General features: G+C 42.8%; 1 protein-coding gene across 1 annotated transcript; it reads left to right on the top strand.

Annotated features, from left to right (window-relative positions):
- Positions 1–5,261: 5,261 nt before the first annotated feature.
- On the top strand, positions 5,262–20,619 carry LOC115250859 (mucin-5AC-like; the record flags this gene model as incomplete). The annotated part of the gene is made up of 7 exons (XM_029841117.1): positions 5,262–5,822; positions 7,050–7,820; positions 9,711–10,078; positions 12,413–12,613; positions 12,668–13,136; positions 14,604–14,772; positions 19,643–20,619. Coding segments are annotated over 7 exons (3,516 nt in total), but the record flags the coding sequence as incomplete, so codon positions are not given.
- Between the last annotated feature and the right edge of the window lie 262 nt (positions 20,620–20,881).

Below are 20,881 nucleotides of genomic sequence, written 5' to 3'. Positions count from 1 at the left end.
CATCAAGTTCAACATCAACAAGTCCATCCACAACTTCTGCAACTACATCATCACCAACCACATCAGCAACAACCAGTCAAACATCAAGTTCAACATCAACAAGTCCATCCACAACTTCTGCAACTACATCGTCACCAACCACATCAGCAACAACCAGTCAAACATCAAGTTCAACAACAAGTCCATCCACAACTTCTGCAACTACATCATCACCAACCACATCAGCAACAACCAGTCAAACATCAAGGTCAACATCAACAATTCCATCCACAAATTCTGCGACTACATCATCACCAACCACATCAGCAACAACCAGTCAAACATCAAGTTCAACATCAACAAGTCCATCCACAACTTCTGCAACTACATCGTCACCAACCACATCAGCAACAACCAGTCAAACATCAAGTTCAACATCAACAAGTCCATCCACAACTTCTGCAACTACATCATCACCAACCACATCAGCAACAAGCAGTCAAACATCAAGTTCAACATCAACAAGTCCATCCACAACTTCTGCAACTACATCGTCACCAACCACATCAGCAACAACCAGTCAAACATCAAGTTCAACAACAACAAGTCCATCCACAACTTCTGCAACTACATCGTCACCAACCACATCAGCAACAACCAGTCAAACATCAAGTTCAACAACAAGTCCATCCACAACTTCTGCAACTACATCGTCACCAACCACATCAGCAACAACCAGTCAAACATCAAGTTCAACAACAAGTCCATCCACAACTTCTGCAACTACATCGTCACCAACGACATCAGCAACAACCAGTCAAACATCAAGTTCAAGAACAAGTCCATCCACAACTTCTGCAACTACATCATCACCAACCACATCAGCAACAACCAGTCAAACATCTAGTTCAACAACAAGTCCATCCACACCTTCTGCAACTACATCATCACCAACCACATCAGCAACAACCAGTCAAACATCAAGTTCAACATCAACAAGTCCATCCACACCTTCTGCAACTACATCATCACCAACCACATCAGCAACAACCAGTCAAACATCAAGTTCAACAACAACAAGTCCATCCACAACTTCTGCAACTACATCATCACCAACCACATCAGCAACAACCAGTCAAACATCAAGTTCAACATCAACAAGTCCATCCACAACTTCTGCAACTACATCGTCACCAACCACATCAGCAACAACCAGTCAAACATCAAGTTCAACAACAAGTCCATCCACAACTTCTGCAACTACATCATCACCAACCACATCAGCAACAACCAGTCAAACATCAAGGTCAACATCAACAATTCCATCCACAACTTCTGCGACTACATCATCACCAACCACATCAGCAACAACCAGTCAAACATCAAGTTCAACATCAACAAGTCCAACCACAACTTCTGCAACTACATCATCACCAACCACATCAGCAACAACCAGTCAAACATCTAGTTCAACAACAAGTCCATCCACAACTTCTGCAACTACATCATCACCAACCACATCAGCAACAACCAGTCAAACATCAAGTTCAACATCAACAAGTCCATCCACAACTTCTGCAACTACATCGTCACCAACCACATCAGCAACAACCAGTCAAACATCAAGTTCAACAACAAGTCCATCCACAACTTCTGCAACTACATCATCACCAACCACATCAGCAACAACCAGTCAAACATCTAGTTCAACAACAAGTCCATCCACAACTTCTGCAACTACATCATCACCAACCACATCAGCAACAAGCAGTCAAACATCAAGTTCAACAACAAGTCCATCCACAACTTCTGCAACTACATCGTCACCAACCACATCAGCAACAACCAGTCAAACATCAAGTTCAACATCAACAAGTCCATCCACAACTTCTGCAACTACATCATCACCAACCACATCAGCAACAAGCAGTCAAACATCAAGTTCAACATCAACAAGTCCATCCACAACTTCTGCAACTACATCGTCACCAACCACATCAGCAACAACCAGTCAAACATCAAGTTCAACAACAACAAGTCCATCCACAACTTCTGCAACTACATCGTCACCAACCACATCAGCAACAACCAGTCAAACATCAAGTTCAACAACAAGTCCATCCACAACTTCTGCAACTACATCGTCACCAACCACATCAGCAACAACCAGTCAAACATCAAGTTCAACAACAAGTCCATCCACAACTTCTGCAACTACATCGTCACCAACGACATCAGCAACAACCAGTCAAACATCAAGTTCAAGAACAAGTCCATCCACAACTTCTGCAACTACATCATCACCAACCACATCAGCAACAACCAGTCAAACATCTAGTTCAACAACAAGTCCATCCACACCTTCTGCAACTACATCATCACCAACCACATCAGCAACAACCAGTCAAACATCAAGTTCAACATCAACAAGTCCATCCACAACTTCTGCAACTACATCATCACCAACCACATCAGCAACAACCAGTCAAACATCAAGTTCAACAACAACAAGTCCATCCACAACTTCTGCAACTACATCATCACCAACCACATCAGCAACAACCAGTCAAACATCAAGTTCAACATCAACAAGTCCATCCACAACTTCTGCAACTACATCGTCACCAACCACATCAGCAACAACCAGTCAAACATCAAGTTCAACAACAAGTCCATCCACAACTTCTGCAACTACATCATCACCAACCACATCAGCAACAACCAGTCAAACATCAAGGTCAACATCAACAATTCCATCCACAACTTCTGCGACTACATCATCACCAACCACATCAGCAACAACCAGTCAAACATCAAGTTCAACATCAACAAGTCCAACCACAACTTCTGCAACTACATCATCACCAACCACATCAGCAACAACCAGTCAAACATCTAGTTCAACAACAAGTCCATCCACAACTTCTGCAACTACATCATCACCAACCACATCAGCAACAACCAGTCAAACATCAAGTTCAACATCAACAAGTCCATCCACAACTTCTGCAACTACATCATCACCAACCACATCAGCAACAACCAGTCAAACATCAAGTTCAACAACAAGTCCATCCACAACTTCTGCAACTACATCATCACCAACCACATCAGCAACAACCAGTCAAACATCTAGTTCAACAACAAGTCCATCCACAACTTCTGCAACTACATCATCACCAACCACATCAGCAACAAGCAGTCAAACATCAAGTTCAACATCAACAAGTCCATCCACAACTTCTGCAACTACATCGTCACCAACCACATCAGCAACAACCAGTCAAACATCAAGTTCAACAACAAGTCCATCCACAACTTCTGCAACTACATCATCACCAACCACATCAGCAACAACCAGTCAAACATCAAGTTCAACAACAAGTCCATCCACACCTTCTGCAACTACATCATCACCAACCACGTCAGCAACAACCAGTCAAACATCAAGTTCAACATCAACAAGTCCATCCACAACTTCTGCAACTACATCGTCACCAACCACATCAGCAACAACCAGTCAAACATCAAGTTCAACAACAAGTCCATCCACAACTTCTGCAACTACATCATCACCAACCACATCAGCAACAACCAGTCAAACATCAAGTTCAACATCAACAAGTCCATCCACAACTTCTGCGACTACATCATCACCAACCACATCAGCAACAACCAGTCAAACATCAAGTTCAACAACAAGTCCATCCACACCTTCTGCAACTACATCATCACCAACCACATCAGCAACAACCAGTCAAACATCAAGTTCAACATCAACAAGTCCATCCACACCTTCTGCAACTACATCATCACCAACCACATCAGCAACAACCAGTCAAACATCAAGTTCAACAACAACAAGTCCATCCACAACTTCTGCAACTACATCATCACCAACCACATCAGCAACAACCAGTCAAACATCAAGTTCGACATCAACAAGTCCATCCACAACTTCTGCAACTACATCGTCACCAACCACATCAGCAACAACCAGTCAAACATCAAGTTCAACAACAAGTCCATCCACAACTTCTGCAACTACATCATCACCAACCACATCAGCAACAACCAGTCAAACATCAAGGTCAACATCAACAATTCCATCCACAACTTCTGCGACTACATCATCACCAACCACATCAGCAACAACCAGTCAAACATCAAGTTCAACATCAACAAGTCCAACCACAACTTCTGCAACTACATCATCACCAACCACATCAGCAACAACCAGTCAAACATCTAGTTCAACAACAAGTCCATCCACAACTTCTGCAACTACATCATCACCAACCACATCAGCAACAAGCAGTCAAACATCAAGTTCAACATCAACAAGTCCATCCACAACTTCTGCAACTACATCGTCACCAACCACATCTGCAACAACCAGTCAAACATCAAGTTCAACAACAAGTCCATCCACAACTTCTGCAACTACATCATCACCAACCACATCAGCAACAACCAGTCAAACATCAAGTTCAACAACAAGTCCATCCACACCTTCTGCAACTACATCATCACCAACCACGTCAGCAACAACCAGTCAAACATCAAGTTCAACATCAACAAGTCCATCCACAACTTCTGCAACTACATCGTCACCAACCACATCAGCAACAACCAGTCAAACATCAAGTTCAACAACAAGTCCATCCACAACTTCTGCAACTACATCATCACCAACCACATCAGCAACAACCAGTCAAACATCAAGTTCAACATCAACAAGTCCATCCACAACTTCTGCGACTACATCATCACCAACCACATCAGCAACAACCAGTCAAACATCAAGTTCAACAACAAGTCCATCCACAACTTCTGCGACTACATCGTCACCAACAACATCAGCAACAAGCAGTCAACATCAAGTTCAACATCAACAAGTCCATCCACAACTTCTGCAACTACATCATCACCAACCACATCAGCAACAACCAGTCAAACATCTAGTTCAACAACAAGTCCATCCACAACTTCTGCAACTACATCATCACCAACCACATCAGCAACAACCAGTCAAACATCAAGTTCAACATCAACAAGTCCATCCACAACTTCTGCAACTACAATCGTCACCAACCACATCAGCAACAACCAGTCAAACATCAAGTTCAACAACAAGTCCATCCACAACTTCTGCAACTACATCATCACCAACCACATCAGCAACAACCAGTCAAACATCTAGTTCAACAACAAGTCCATCCACAACTTCTGCAACTACATCATCACCAACCACATCAGCAACAAGCAGTCAAACATCAAGTTCAACATCAACAAGTCCATCCACAACTTCTGCAACTACATCGTCACCAACCACATCTGCAACAACCAGTCAAACATCAAGTTCAACAACAAGTCCATCCACAACTTCTGCAACTACATCATCACCAACCACATCAGCAACAACCAGTCAAACATCAAGTTCAACAACAAGTCCATCCACACCTTCTGCAACTACATCATCACCAACCACGTCAGCAACAACCAGTCAAACATCAAGTTCAACATCAACAAGTCCATCCACAACTTCTGCAACTACATCGTCACCAACCACATCAGCAACAACCAGTCAAACATCAAGTTCAACAACAAGTCCATCCACAACTTCTGCAACTACATCATCACCAACCACATCAGCAACAACCAGTCAAACATCAAGTTCAACATCAACAAGTCCATCCACAACTTCTGCGACTACATCATCACCAACCACATCAGCAACAACCAGTCAAACATCAAGTTCAACAACAAGTCCATCCACACCTTCTGCAACTACATCATCACCAACCACATCAGCAACAACCAGTCAAACATCAAGTTCAACATCAACAAGTCCATCCACACCTTCTGCAACTACATCATCACCAACCACATCAGCAACAACCAGTCAAACATCAAGTTCAACAACAACAAGTCCATCCACAACTTCTGCAACTACATCATCACCAACCACATCAGCAACAACCAGTCAAACATCAAGTTCAACATCAACAAGTCCATCCACAACTTCTGCAACTACATCGTCACCAACCACATCAGCAACAACCAGTCAAACATCAAGTTCAACAACAAGTCCATCCACAACTTCTGCAACTACATCATCACCAACCACATCAGCAACAACCAGTCAAACATCAAGGTCAACATCAACAATTCCATCCACAACTTCTGCGACTACATCATCACCAACCACATCAGCAACAACCAGTCAAACATCAAGTTCAACATCAACAAGTCCAACCACAACTTCTGCAACTACATCATCACCAACCACATCAGCAACAACCAGTCAAACATCTAGTTCAACAACAAGTCCATCCACAACTTCTGCAACTACATCATCACCAACCACATCAGCAACAACCAGTCAAACATCAAGTTCAACATCAACAAGTCCATCCACAACTTCTGCAACTACATCGTCACCAACCACATCAGCAACAACCAGTCAAACATCAAGTTCAACAACAAGTCCATCCACAACTTCTGCAACTACATCATCACCAACCACATCAGCAACAACCAGTCAAACATCTAGTTCAACAACAAGTCCATCCACAACTTCTGCAACTACATCATCACCAACCACATCAGCAACAAGCAGTCAAACATCAAGTTCAACATCAACAAGTCCATCCACAACTTCTGCAACTACATCGTCACCAACCACATCTGCAACAACCAGTCAAACATCAAGTTCAACAACAAGTCCATCCACAACTTCTGCAACTACATCATCACCAACCACATCAGCAACAACCAGTCAAACATCAAGTTCAACAACAAGTCCATCCACACCTTCTGCAACTACATCATCACCAACCACGTCAGCAACAACCAGTCAAACATCAAGTTCAACATCAACAAGTCCATCCACAACTTCTGCAACTACATCGTCACCAACCACATCAGCAACAACCAGTCAAACATCAAGTTCAACAACAAGTCCATCCACAACTTCTGCAACTACATTATCACCAACCACATCAGCAACAACCAGTCAAACATCAAGTTCAACATCAACAAGTCCATCCACAACTTCTGCGACTACATCATCACCAACCACATCAGCAACAACCAGTCAAACATCAAGTTCAACAACAAGTCCATCCACAACTTCTGCGACTACATCGTCACCAACAACATCAGCAACAAGCAGTCAAACATCAAGTTCAACATCAACAAGTCCATCCACAACTTCTGCAACTACATCATCACCAACCACATCAGCAACAACCAGTCAAACATCTAGTTCAACAACAAGTCCATCCACAACTTCTGCAACTACATCATCACCAACCACATCAGCAACAACCAGTCAAACATCAAGTTCAACATCAACAAGTCCATCCACAACTTCTGCAACTACATCGTCACCAACCACATCAGCAACAACCAGTCAAACATCAAGTTCAACAACAAGTCCATCCACAACTTCTGCAACTACATCATCACCAACCACATCAGCAACAACCAGTCAAACATCTAGTTCAACAACAAGTCCATCCACAACTTCTGCAACTACATCATCACCAACCACATCAGCAACAAGCAGTCAAACATCAAGTTCAACATCAACAAGTCCATCCACAACTTCTGCAACTACATCGTCACCAACCACATCTGCAACAACCAGTCAAACATCAAGTTCAACAACAAGTCCATCCACAACTTCTGCAACTACATCATCACCAACCACATCAGCAACAACCAGTCAAACATCAAGTTCAACAACAAGTCCATCCACACCTTCTGCAACTACATCATCACCAACCACGTCAGCAACAACCAGTCAAACATCAAGTTCAACATCAACAAGTCCATCCACAACTTCTGCAACTACATCGTCACCAACCACATCAGCAACAACCAGTCAAACATCAAGTTCAACAACAAGTCCATCCACAACTTCTGCAACTACATCATCACCAACCACATCAGCAACAACCAGTCAAACATCAAGTTCAACATCAACAAGTCCATCCACAACTTCTGCGACTACATCATCACCAACCACATCAGCAACAACCAGTCAAACATCAAGTTCAACAACAAGTCCATCCACACCTTCTGCAACTACATCATCACCAACCACATCAGCAACAACCAGTCAAACATCAAGTTCAACATCAACAAGTCCATCCACACCTTCTGCAACTACATCATCACCAACCACATCAGCAACAACCAGTCAAACATCAAGTTCAACAACAACAAGTCCATCCACAACTTCTGCAACTACATCATCACCAACCACATCAGCAACAACCAGTCAAACATCAAGTTCAACATCAACAAGTCCATCCACAACTTCTGCAACTACATCGTCACCAACCACATCAGCAACAACCAGTCAAACATCAAGTTCAACAACAAGTCCATCCACAACTTCTGCAACTACATCATCACCAACCACATCAGCAACAACCAGTCAAACATCAAGGTCAACATCAACAATTCCATCCACAACTTCTGCGACTACATCATCACCAACCACATCAGCAACAACCAGTCAAACATCAAGTTCAACATCAACAAGTCCAACCACAACTTCTGCAACTACATCATCACCAACCACATCAGCAACAACCAGTCAAACATCTAGTTCAACAACAAGTCCATCCACAACTTCTGCAACTACATCATCACCAACCACATCAGCAACAACCAGTCAAACATCAAGTTCAACATCAACAAGTCCATCCACAACTTCTGCAACTACATCGTCACCAACCACATCAGCAACAACCAGTCAAACATCAAGTTCAACAACAAGTCCATCCACAACTTCTGCAACTACATCATCACCAACCACATCAGCAACAACCAGTCAAACATCTAGTTCAACAACAAGTCCATCCACAACTTCTGCAACTACATCATCACCAACCACATCAGCAACAAGCAGTCAAACATCAAGTTCAACATCAACAAGTCCATCCACAACTTCTGCAACTACATCGTCACCAACCACATCAGCAACAACCAGTCAAACATCAAGTTCAACAACAAGTCCATCCACAACTTCTGCAACTACATCATCACCAACCACATCAGCAACAACCAGTCAAACATCAAGTTCAACAACAAGTCCATCCACACCTTCTGCAACTACATCATCACCAACCACGTCAGCAACAACCAGTCAAACATCAAGTTCAACATCAACAAGTCCATCCACAACTTCTGCAACTACATCGTCACCAACCACATCAGCAACAACCAGTCAAACATCAAGTTCAACAACAAGTCCATCCACAACTTCTGCAACTACATCATCACCAACCACATCAGCAACAACCAGTCAAACATCAAGTTCAACATCAACAAGTCCATCCACAACTTCTGCGACTACATCATCACCAACCACATCAGCAACAACCAGTCAAACATCAAGTTCAACAACAAGTCCATCCACAACTTCTGCGACTACATCGTCACCAACAACATCAGCAACAAGCAGTCAAACATCAAGTTCAACATCAACAAGTCCATCCACAACTTCTGCAACTACATCATCACCAACCACATCAGCAACAACCAGTCAAACATCTAGTTCAACAACAAGTCCATCCACAACTTCTGCAACTACATCATCACCAACCACATCAGCAACAACCAGTCAAACATCAAGTTCAACATCAACAAGTCCATCCACAACTTCTGCAACTACATCGTCACCAACCACATCAGCAACAACCAGTCAAACATCAAGTTCAACAACAAGTCCATCCACAACTTCTGCAACTACATCATCACCAACCACATCAGCAACAACCAGTCAAACATCTAGTTCAACAACAAGTCCATTCACAACTTCTGCAACTACATCATCACCAACCACATCAGCAACAACCAGTCAAACATCAAGTTCAACATCAACAAGTCCATCCACAACTTCTGCAACTACATCGTCACCAACCACATCTGCAACAACCAGTCAAACATCAAGTTCAACAACAAGTCCATCCACAACTTCTGCAACTACATCATCACCAACCACATCAGCAACAACCAGTCAAACATCAAGTTCAACAACAAGTCCATCCACACCTTCTGCAACTACATCATCACCAACCACGTCAGCAACAACCAGTCAAACATCAAGTTCAACATCAACAAGTCCATCCACAACTTCTGCAACTACATCGTCACCAACCACATCAGCAACAACCAGTCAAACATCAAGTTCAACAACAAGTCCATCCACAACTTCTGCAACTACATCATCACCAACCACATCAGCAACAACCAGTCAAACATCAAGTTCAACATCAACAAGTCCATCCACAACTTCTGCGACTACATCATCACCAACCACATCAGCAACAACCAGTCAAACATCAAGTTCAACAACAAGTCCATCCACACCTTCTGCAACTACATCATCACCAACCACATCAGCAACAACCAGTCAAACATCAAGTTCAACATCAACAAGTCCATCCACACCTTCTGCAACTACATCATCACCAACCACATCAGCAACAACCAGTCAAACATCAAGTTCATCAACAACAAGTCCATCCACAACTTCTGCAACTACATCATCACCAACCACATCAGCAACAACCAGTCAAACATCAAGTTCAACATCAACAAGTCCATCCACAACTTCTGCAACTACATCGTCACCAACCACATCAGCAACAACCAGTCAAACATCAAGTTCAACAACAAGTCCATCCACAACTTCTGCAACTACATCATCAACCAACCACATCAGCAACAACCAGTCAAACAGTCAAGGTCAACATCAACAATTCCATCCACAACTTCTGCGACTACATCATCACCAACCACATCAGCAACAACCAGTCAAAACATCAAGTTCAACATCACAAGTCCAACCACAACTTCTGCAACTACATCATCACCAACCACATCAGCAACAACCAGTCAAACATCTAGTTCAACAACAAGTCCATCCACAACTTCTGCAACTACATCATCACCAACCACATCAGCAACAACCAGTCAAACATCAAGTTCAACATCAACAAGTCCATCCACAACTTCTGCAACTACATCGTCACCAACCACATCAGCAACAACCATCAAACATCAAGTTCAACAAAACAAGTCCATCCACAACTTCTGCAACTACATCATCACCAACCACATCAGCAACAACCAGTCAAACATCTAGTTCAACAACAAGTCCATCCACAACTTCTGCAACTACATCATCACCCAACCACATCAGCAACAAGCAGTCAAACATCAAGTTCACATCACAAGTCCATCCACAACTTCTGCAACTACATCGTCACCCAACCACATCTGCAACAACCAGTCAAACATCAAGTTCAACAACAAGTCCATCCACAACTTCTGCAACTACATCATCACCAACCACATCAGCAACAACCAGTCAAACATCAAGTTCAACACAAGTCCATCACACCTTCTGCAACTACATCATCACCAACCACGTCAGCACAACCAGTCAAACATCAAGTTTCAACATCAACAAGTCCATCCACAACTTCTGCAACTACATCGTCACCAACCACATCAGCAACAACCAGTCAAACATCAAGTTCAACAACAGTCCATCCACAACTTCTGCAACTACATCATCACCAACCACATCAGCAACAACCAGTCAAACATCAAGTTCAACATCAACAAGTCCATCCACAACTTCTGCGACTACATCATCACCAACCACATCAGCAACAACCAGTCAAACATCAAGTTCAACAACAAGTCCATCCACAACTTCTGCGACTACATCGTCACCAACCACATCAGCAACAACCAGTCAAACATCTAGTTCAACAACAAGTCCATCCACACCTTTTGCAACTACATCATCACCAACCACATCAGCAACAACCAGTCAAACATCAAGTTCAACATCAACAAGTCCATCCACACCTTCTGCAACTACATCATCACCAACCACATCAGCAAGAACCAGTCAAACATCAAGTTCAACAACAACAAGTCCATCCACAACTTCTGCAACTACATCATCACCAACCACATCAGCAACAACCAGTCAAACATCAAGTTCAACATCAACAAGTCCATCCACAACTTCTGCAACTACATCGTCACCAACCACATCAGCAACAACCAGTCAAACATCAAGTTCAACAAGAAGTCCATCCACAACTTCTGCAACTACATCATCACCAACCACATCAGCAACAACCAGTCAAACATCAAGTTCAACATCAACAAGTCCAACCACAACTTCTGCAACTACATCATCACCAACCACATCAGCAACAACCAGTCAAACATCAAGTTCAACAAGTCCATCCACACCTTCTGCAACTACATCATCACCAACCACATCAGCAACAAGCAGTCAAACATCAAGTTCAAAATCAACAAGTCCATCCACAACTTCTGCAACTACATCGTCACCATCCACATCAGCAACAAGCAGTCAAACATCAAGTTCAACAGCAAGTCCATCCACAACTTCTGCAACTACATCATCACCAACCACATCAGCAACAACCAGTCAAACATCAAGTTCAACATCAACAAGTCCATCCACAACTTCTGCAACTACATCGTCACCATCCACATCAGCAACAAGCAGTCAAACATCTAGTTCAACATCAACAAGTCCATCCACAACTTCTGCAACTACATCGTCACCATCCACATCAGCAACAAGCAGTCAAACATCTAGTTCAACATCAACAAGTCCATCCACAACTTCTGCAAGCACATCGTCACCAACCACATCAGCAACAACCAGTCAAACATCTAGTTCAACAACAAGTCCATCCACAACTTCTGCGACTACATCATCACCAACCACATCAGCAACAACCAGTCAAACATCAAGTTCAACAACAAGTCCATCCACAAGTTCTGCAACTACATCGTCACCAACAACATCAGCAACAACCAGTCAAACATCAAGTTCAACGACAACAAGTCCATCCACAACTTCTGCAACTACATCGTCACCAACAACATCAGCAACAAGCAGTCAAACATCAAGTTCAACAGCAAGTCCATCCACAACTTCTGCAACTACATCATCACCAACCACATCAGCAACAAGCAGTCAAACATCTAGTTCAACAACAAGTCCATCCACAACTTCTGCGACTACATCATCACCAACCACATCAGCAACAACCAGTCAAACATCTAGTTCAACAACAAGTCCATCCACAACTTCTGCAACTACAACATCACCAACCACATCAGCATCAACCAATCAAACATCTAGTTCAACAACAAGTCCATCCACAACTTCTGCAACTACATCATCACCAACCACATCAGCAACAAGCAGTCAAACATCAAGTTCAAAATCAACAAGTCCATCCACAACTTCTGCAACTACATCGTCACCAACCACATCAGCAACAACCAGTCAAACATCAAGTTCACAACAAGTCCATCCACAACTTCTGCAACTACATCACCAACCACATCAGCAAAACCACTCAAACATCAAGTTCAACATCAACAAGTCCATCCACAACTTCTGTAACTACATCATCACCAACCACATCAGCAACAACCAGTCAAACATCAAGTTAAACATCAACAAGTCCATCCACAACTTCTGCAACTACATCGTCACAACCACATCAGCAACAACCAGTCAAACATCAAGTTCAACAACAAGTCCATCCACACCTTCTGCAACTACATCATCACCAACCACATCAGCAACAACCAGTCAAACATCAAGTTCAACAACAAGTCCATCCACAACCTTCTGCAACTACATCATCACCAACCACATCAGCAACAACCAGTCAAACATCAAGTTCAACATCAACAAGTCCATCCACAACTTCTGCAACTACATCATCACCAACCACACCAGCAATCAACCAGTCAAACATCTAAGTTCAACAACAAGTCCATCACAACTTCTGCAACTACATCATCACCAACCACATCAGCAACAAGCAGTCAAACATCAAGTTCAAAATCAACAAGTCCATCCACAACTTCTGCAACTACATCGTCACCATCCACATCAGCAACAAGCAGTCAAACATCTAGTTCAACATCAACAAGTCCATCCACAACTTCTGCAACTACATCGTCACCATCCACATCAGCAACAAGCAGTCAAACATCTAGTTCAACATCAACAAGTCCATCCACAACTTCTGCAAGCACATCGTCACCAACCACATCAGCAACAACCAGTCAAACATCTAGTTCAACAACAAGTCCATCCACAACTTCTGCGACTACATCATCACCAACCACATCAGCAACAACCAGTCAAACATCTAGTTCAACAACAAGTCCATCCACAACTTCTGCAACTACAACATCACCAACCACATCAGCATCAACCAATCAAACATCAAGTTCAACAACAAGTCCATCCACAACTTCTGCAACTACATCGTCACCAACATCAGCAACAAGTAGTCAAACATCTAGTTCAACATCCACAAGTCCATCCACAACTTCTGCAACTACATCATCACCAACCACACCAGCAACAACCAGTCAAACATCAAGTTCAACAGCAAGTCCATCCACAACTTCTGCAACTACATCATCACCAACCACATCAGCAACAAGCAGTCAAACATCAAGTTTCAAACACAAGTCCATCCACAACTTCTGCAACTACATCATCACCACCACATCAGCAAAACCACTCAAACATCAAGTTCAACAATCAACAGAGTCCATCCACAAACTTCTGCTACTACATCATCACCAACCACATCAGCAACAACCAGTCAAACCTCAAGTTCAACATACAAGTCCAATCCACAACTTCTGCAACTACATCGTCACCACACATCAGCACAAGCCGTCCAAACATCAGTTCACCATCAAACAGTCCATCACAACTTCGCAACTACATCATCACAACCACAGCAGCAAGCAACCAGTCAAACATCAAGTTCAACAACAAGTCCATCCACACCTTCGCAACTACATCATCACCAACCACATCAGCAACAACCAGTCAAACATCAAGTTCACATCAACAAGTCCATCACAACTTCTGCAACTACAATCATCACCAACCACATCAGCAAACAACCAGTCAAACATCAAGTTCAACAACAAAGTCCATCCCACACCTTCTGCAACTAATCATCACCACCACAATCAGCAACAACCAGTCAAACATCAAGTTCAACATCAACAAGTCCATCCACACTTCTGTAACTACATCATCACCAACAACATCAGCAACAACCAGTCAAACATCAAGTTCAACATGCAACAAGTCCATCCACAACTTCTGCAACTACATCGTCCCACCAACCACATCAGCAACAACAATTCAAACATCAAGTTAACACCAAGTCAATCCACCCTCTGCAACTACATCTCACCAACCACATCAGCAACAACCAGTCAAACATCAAGTTCAACAACAAGTCCATCCACACCTTCTGGCAACTACATCATCACCAACCACATCAGCAACAACCAGTCCAAACATCAAGTTCAACATACAACAAGTCCATCCACAAACTTCTGCAACTACATCATCACCAACCACATCAGCAACAACCAGTCAAACATCAAGTTCAACAACAAGTCCATCCACACCTTCTGCAACTACAATCAGTCACCAACCACATCAGCAACACCAGTCAAACATCAAGTTCAACATAAACAAGTCCATCCACACCTTCTGCACTACATCATCACCAACCAACATCAGCAACAACCATCAAACATCAAGTTCAACATCAACAAGTCCATCCACACCTTCTGGCAACTACATCGTCACCAACACACAGTCAGCAACAAGCAGTCAAACATCAAGTTCAACAACAACAAGTCCATCCACAACTTCTGCAACTACATCATCACCAACCACATCAGCAACAAACCAGTGAAACATCTAGTTCAACAACAAGTCACATCCACCACCTTCTGCAACTACATCATCACCAACCACATCGCAACAACCATCAAACATCAAGTTCACATCAACAAGTTCCATCCACACCTTCTGCCAACGACATCATCACCACCACATCAGCAACAACAGTCAAACATCAAGTTCACATCAACAAGTCCATCCACAACTTCTGCAACTACATCGTCACCAACCACATCAGCAACAACCAGTCAAACATCAAGTTCAACAACAATCCATCCACAACTTCTGCAACTACAATCATCACCAACCACATCAGCAACAACCAGTCAAACATCAAGGTTCACATCAACACAATTCCATCCACAACTTCTGCGACTACATCATCACCAACCACATCAGCAACAACCAGTCAAACATCAAGTTCAACATCAACTAGTCCATCCACACCTTCTGCAACTACATCATCACCAACCACACAGCAAGCAAAACCATTCAAACATCAAGTCAACATCAACAAGTCCATCCACAACTTCTGGCAACTACCTCTGTCACCCACCACATCAGCAACAACCAGTCAAACATCAAGTTCAACATCACAAGTCCATCCACAACTTCTGCAACTACATCATCACCACCACATCAGCACAACAGTCAAACATCTAGTCTCATACAACAAGTCCATCCACAACTTCTGCAACTACATCATCACAACCACATCAGCAACAACCAGTCAAACATCAAGTTCAACAATCAACAAGTCCATCCACAACTTCTGCAACTACATCGTCACCAACCACATCAGCAACACCAGTCAAACATCAGTTCAACAACCACAAGTCCATCCACAACTTCTGCAACTACATCGTCACCAACCACATCAGCAACAACCAGTCAAACATCAAGTTCAACAACAAGTCCATCCACAACTTCTGCAACTACATCGTCACACCAAATCAGCACAACAGTCAAACATCAAGTTCAACAACAAAGTCCATCCACACAACTTCCGCAACTACATCATCACCAACCACATCAGCAAAAACCACTCAAACATCAAGTTCAACATCAACAAGTCCATCCACAACTTCGTAACTACAAATCACCAACCACATCAGCAAAAACCAGTCAAACATCAAGTTCAACATCACAAGTCCATCCACAACTTCTGCAACTACATCGTCACCAACCACATCAGCAACAACCAGTCAAAATCAAGTTCAACAACAAGTCATCCACAACTTCTGCAACTACATCATCACCAACCACATCAGCAAAACCACTCAAACATCAAGTCAACATCAACAAGTCCATCCACAACTTCTGTAAACTACATCATCACCAACCACATCAGCAACAACCAGTCAACATCAAGTTCAACATCAACAAGTCATCCACAATTCTGCAACTACATCGTCACCAACCACATCAGCAACAACCAGTCAAACATCAAGTTCAACAACAAGTCCATCCACACCTTCTGCAACTACATCATCACCAACCCATCAGCAAAACCAGTCAAACATCAAGTTCAACAACAAGTCCATCCACACCTTCTGCAAACTACATCATCACACAACCACATCAGCAACAACCAGTCAAACATCAAGTTCAACATCAACAAGTCCATCCACAACTTCTGCAACTACATCATCACCAACACATCAGCAACAACCAGTCAAACATCAAGTTCAACAACAGTCCATCCACACCTTCTGCAACTACAATCATCACCAACCACATCAGCAACAACCAGTCAAACATCTAGTTCAACAACAAGTCCATCCACAACTTCTGCAAATCATCATCACCAACCACATCAGCAACAAACAGTCAAACATCAAGTTCAACATCAACAAGTCCATTCACAACTTCTGAAACTACATCGTCACCAACCATCAGCAACAAGCAGTCAAACATCAAGTTCAACAGCAAGTCCATCCACAACTCTGCAACTACATCGTCACCAACATCAGCAACAAGCAGTCAAACATCTAGTTCAACATCCACAAGTCCATCCACAACTTCTGCAACAACATCGTCACCAACCAACTCAGCAACAACCAGTCAAACATCAAGTTCAACATCAACAAGTCCATCCACAACTTCTGCAACTACATCGTCAACCATCCAATCAGCAACAAGCAGTCAAAATCAAGTTCAACAGCAAGTCCATCCACAACTTCTGCAAACTACATCATCACCAACCACATCAGCAACAACCAGTCAAACATCTAGGTTCAACACCACAAGTCCATCCACAACTTCTGCAACTACATATAACCACATCAGCAACAAGCAGTCAAACATCAAGTCAACAACAAAAGTCATCCACAACTTCTGCAACTACATCGTCACCAACGACATCAGCAACAACCAGTCAAACATCAGTTCAAGAACAAGTCCATCCACAACTTCTGCAAACACATTGTCACCAACATCAGCAACAACCAGTCAAACATCTAGTTCAACATCCACAGCCCATCCACAACTTCTGCAACTACATCGTCACCACAGCAGCAAAACCAGTCAAACATCTAGTTCAACATCCACAAGTCTATCCACAACTTCGGCAACTACATCATCACCAACCACATCAGCAACAACCAGTCAAACATCAAGTTCAACAACAACAAGTCCATCCACAACTTCTGCACTACATCATCACCAACCACATCAGCAACAACCAGTCAAACATCAAGTTCACATCTACAAGTCCATCCACAACTACATCGTCACCAACCCATCAGTAACAACCAGTCAAACGTCTAGTTCAACATCCACAAGTCCATCCACAACTTCTGCAACTACATCATCACCAACCACATCAGCAATAACCATTAAACATCAAGTTCAACATCAAGAAGTCCATCCACAACTTCTGCAACTACATCGTCACCATCCACATCAGCAACAAGCAGTCAAACATCAAGTTCAACAGCAAGTCCATCCACAACTTCTGCAACTACATCGACACCAACATCAGCAACAACCAGTCAAACATCAAGTTCAACAGCAAGTCCATCCACAACTTCTGCAACTACATCATCACCAACCACATCAGCAACAACCAGTCAAACATCTAGTTCAACATCCACAAGTCCATCCACAACTTCTGCAACTACATCATCACTAACCACATCAGCAACAACCAGTCAAACATCAAGTTCAACAGCAAGTCCATCCACAACTTCTGCAACTACATCGACACCAACATCAGCAACAACCAGTCAAACATCTAGTTCAACATCCACAAGTCCATCCACAACTTCTGCAACTACATCATCACTAACCACATCAGCAACAAGCAGTCAAACATCAAGTTCAACAACAAAAAGTCCATCCACAAACTTCGCAAACTACATCGTCACCAACGACATCAGCAACAACCAGTCAAACATCAAGTTCAAGAACAAGTCCATCCACAACTTCTGCAACTACATTGTCACCAAACATCAGCAACAATCCAGTCAAACATCTAGTTCAACATCCACAAGCCCATCCACAACTTCTGCAACTACATCGTCACCAACAGCAGCAATAACCAGTCAAACATCTAGTTTCAACATCCACAAGTCTATCCACAACTTCTGCAACTACATCATCACCAACCACATCAGCAACAAGCAGTCAAACATCAAGTTCAACAACAACAAGTCCATCCACAACTTCTGCAACTAATCATCACCCCACATCAGCAACAACCAGTCAAAACTCAAGTTCAACATTCAAGTCCATCCACAACTACATCGTCACCAACCACATCAGTAACAACCAGTCAAACGTCTAGTTCAACATCCACAAGTCCATCCACAACTTCTGCAACACATCACACAACCACATCAGCAATAACCATTCAAACATCTAGTTCAACATCAACAAGTCCATTCACAACTTCTGCAACTTACATCGTCACCATCCACATCAGCAACCAGCAGTCAAACATCAAGTTCAACAGCAAGTCCATCCACAATTCTGCAACTACATCGACACCAACATCAGCAACAACCAGTCAAACATCAAGTTCAACAGCAAGTCCATCCACAACTTCTGCAACTACATCATCACCAACCACATCAGCAACAACCAGTCAAACATCTAGTTCAACATCCACAAGTCCATCCACAACTTCTGCAACTACATCATCACTAACCACATCAGCAACAACCAGTCAAACATCAAGTTCAACAGCAAGTCCATCCACAACTTCTGCAACTACATCGACACCAACATCAGCAACAACCAGTCAAACATCAAGTTCAACAGCAAGTCCATCCACAACTTCTGCAACTACATCGTCACCAACAACAGCAGCAATAACCATTCAAACATCTAGTTCAACATCCACAAGTCCATCCACAACTTCTGCAACTACATCGTCACCATCCACATCAGCAACAAGCAGTCAAACATCAAGTTCAACAGCAAGTCCATCCACAACTTCTGCAACTACATCGACACCAACATCAGCAACAAGCAGTCAAACATCTAGCTCAACATCCACAAGTCCATCCACAACTTCTGCAACTACATCATCACTAACCACATCAGCAACAAGCAGTCAAACATCAAGTTCAACAACAAAAAGTCCATCCACAACTTCTGCAACTACATCATCACCAACCACATCAGCAACAACCAGTCAAACATCAAGTTCAACAGCAAGTCCATCCACAACTTCTGCAACTACATCATCACCAACCACATCAGCAACAACCAGTCAAACATCTAGTTCAACATCCACAAGTCCATCCACAACTTCTGCAACTACATCATCACTAACCACATCAGCAACAACCAGTCAAACATCTAGTTCAACATCCACAAGTCCATCCACAACTTCTGCAACTACATCATCACCAACCACATCAGCAACAACCAGTCAAACATCAAGTTAAACATCTACAAGTCCATCCACAACTACATGTCACCAACGACATCAGCAACAACCAGTCAAACATCAAGTTCAACATCTACAAGTCCATCCACAACTACATCGTCACCAACGACATCAGCAACAACCAGTCAAACATCAAGTTCAAGAACAAGTCCATCCACAACTTCTGCAACTACATCATC

Source organism: Takifugu rubripes, chromosome 8 (genome assembly GCF_901000725.2).
Source record: "Takifugu rubripes chromosome 8, fTakRub1.2, whole genome shotgun sequence".
NCBI classification, from domain to species: Eukaryota; Metazoa; Chordata; class Actinopteri; order Tetraodontiformes; family Tetraodontidae; genus Takifugu; species Takifugu rubripes.
Note: the sequence above shows the minus strand (reverse complement) of the source record. Positions and strands in the feature narration are given on the sequence as shown.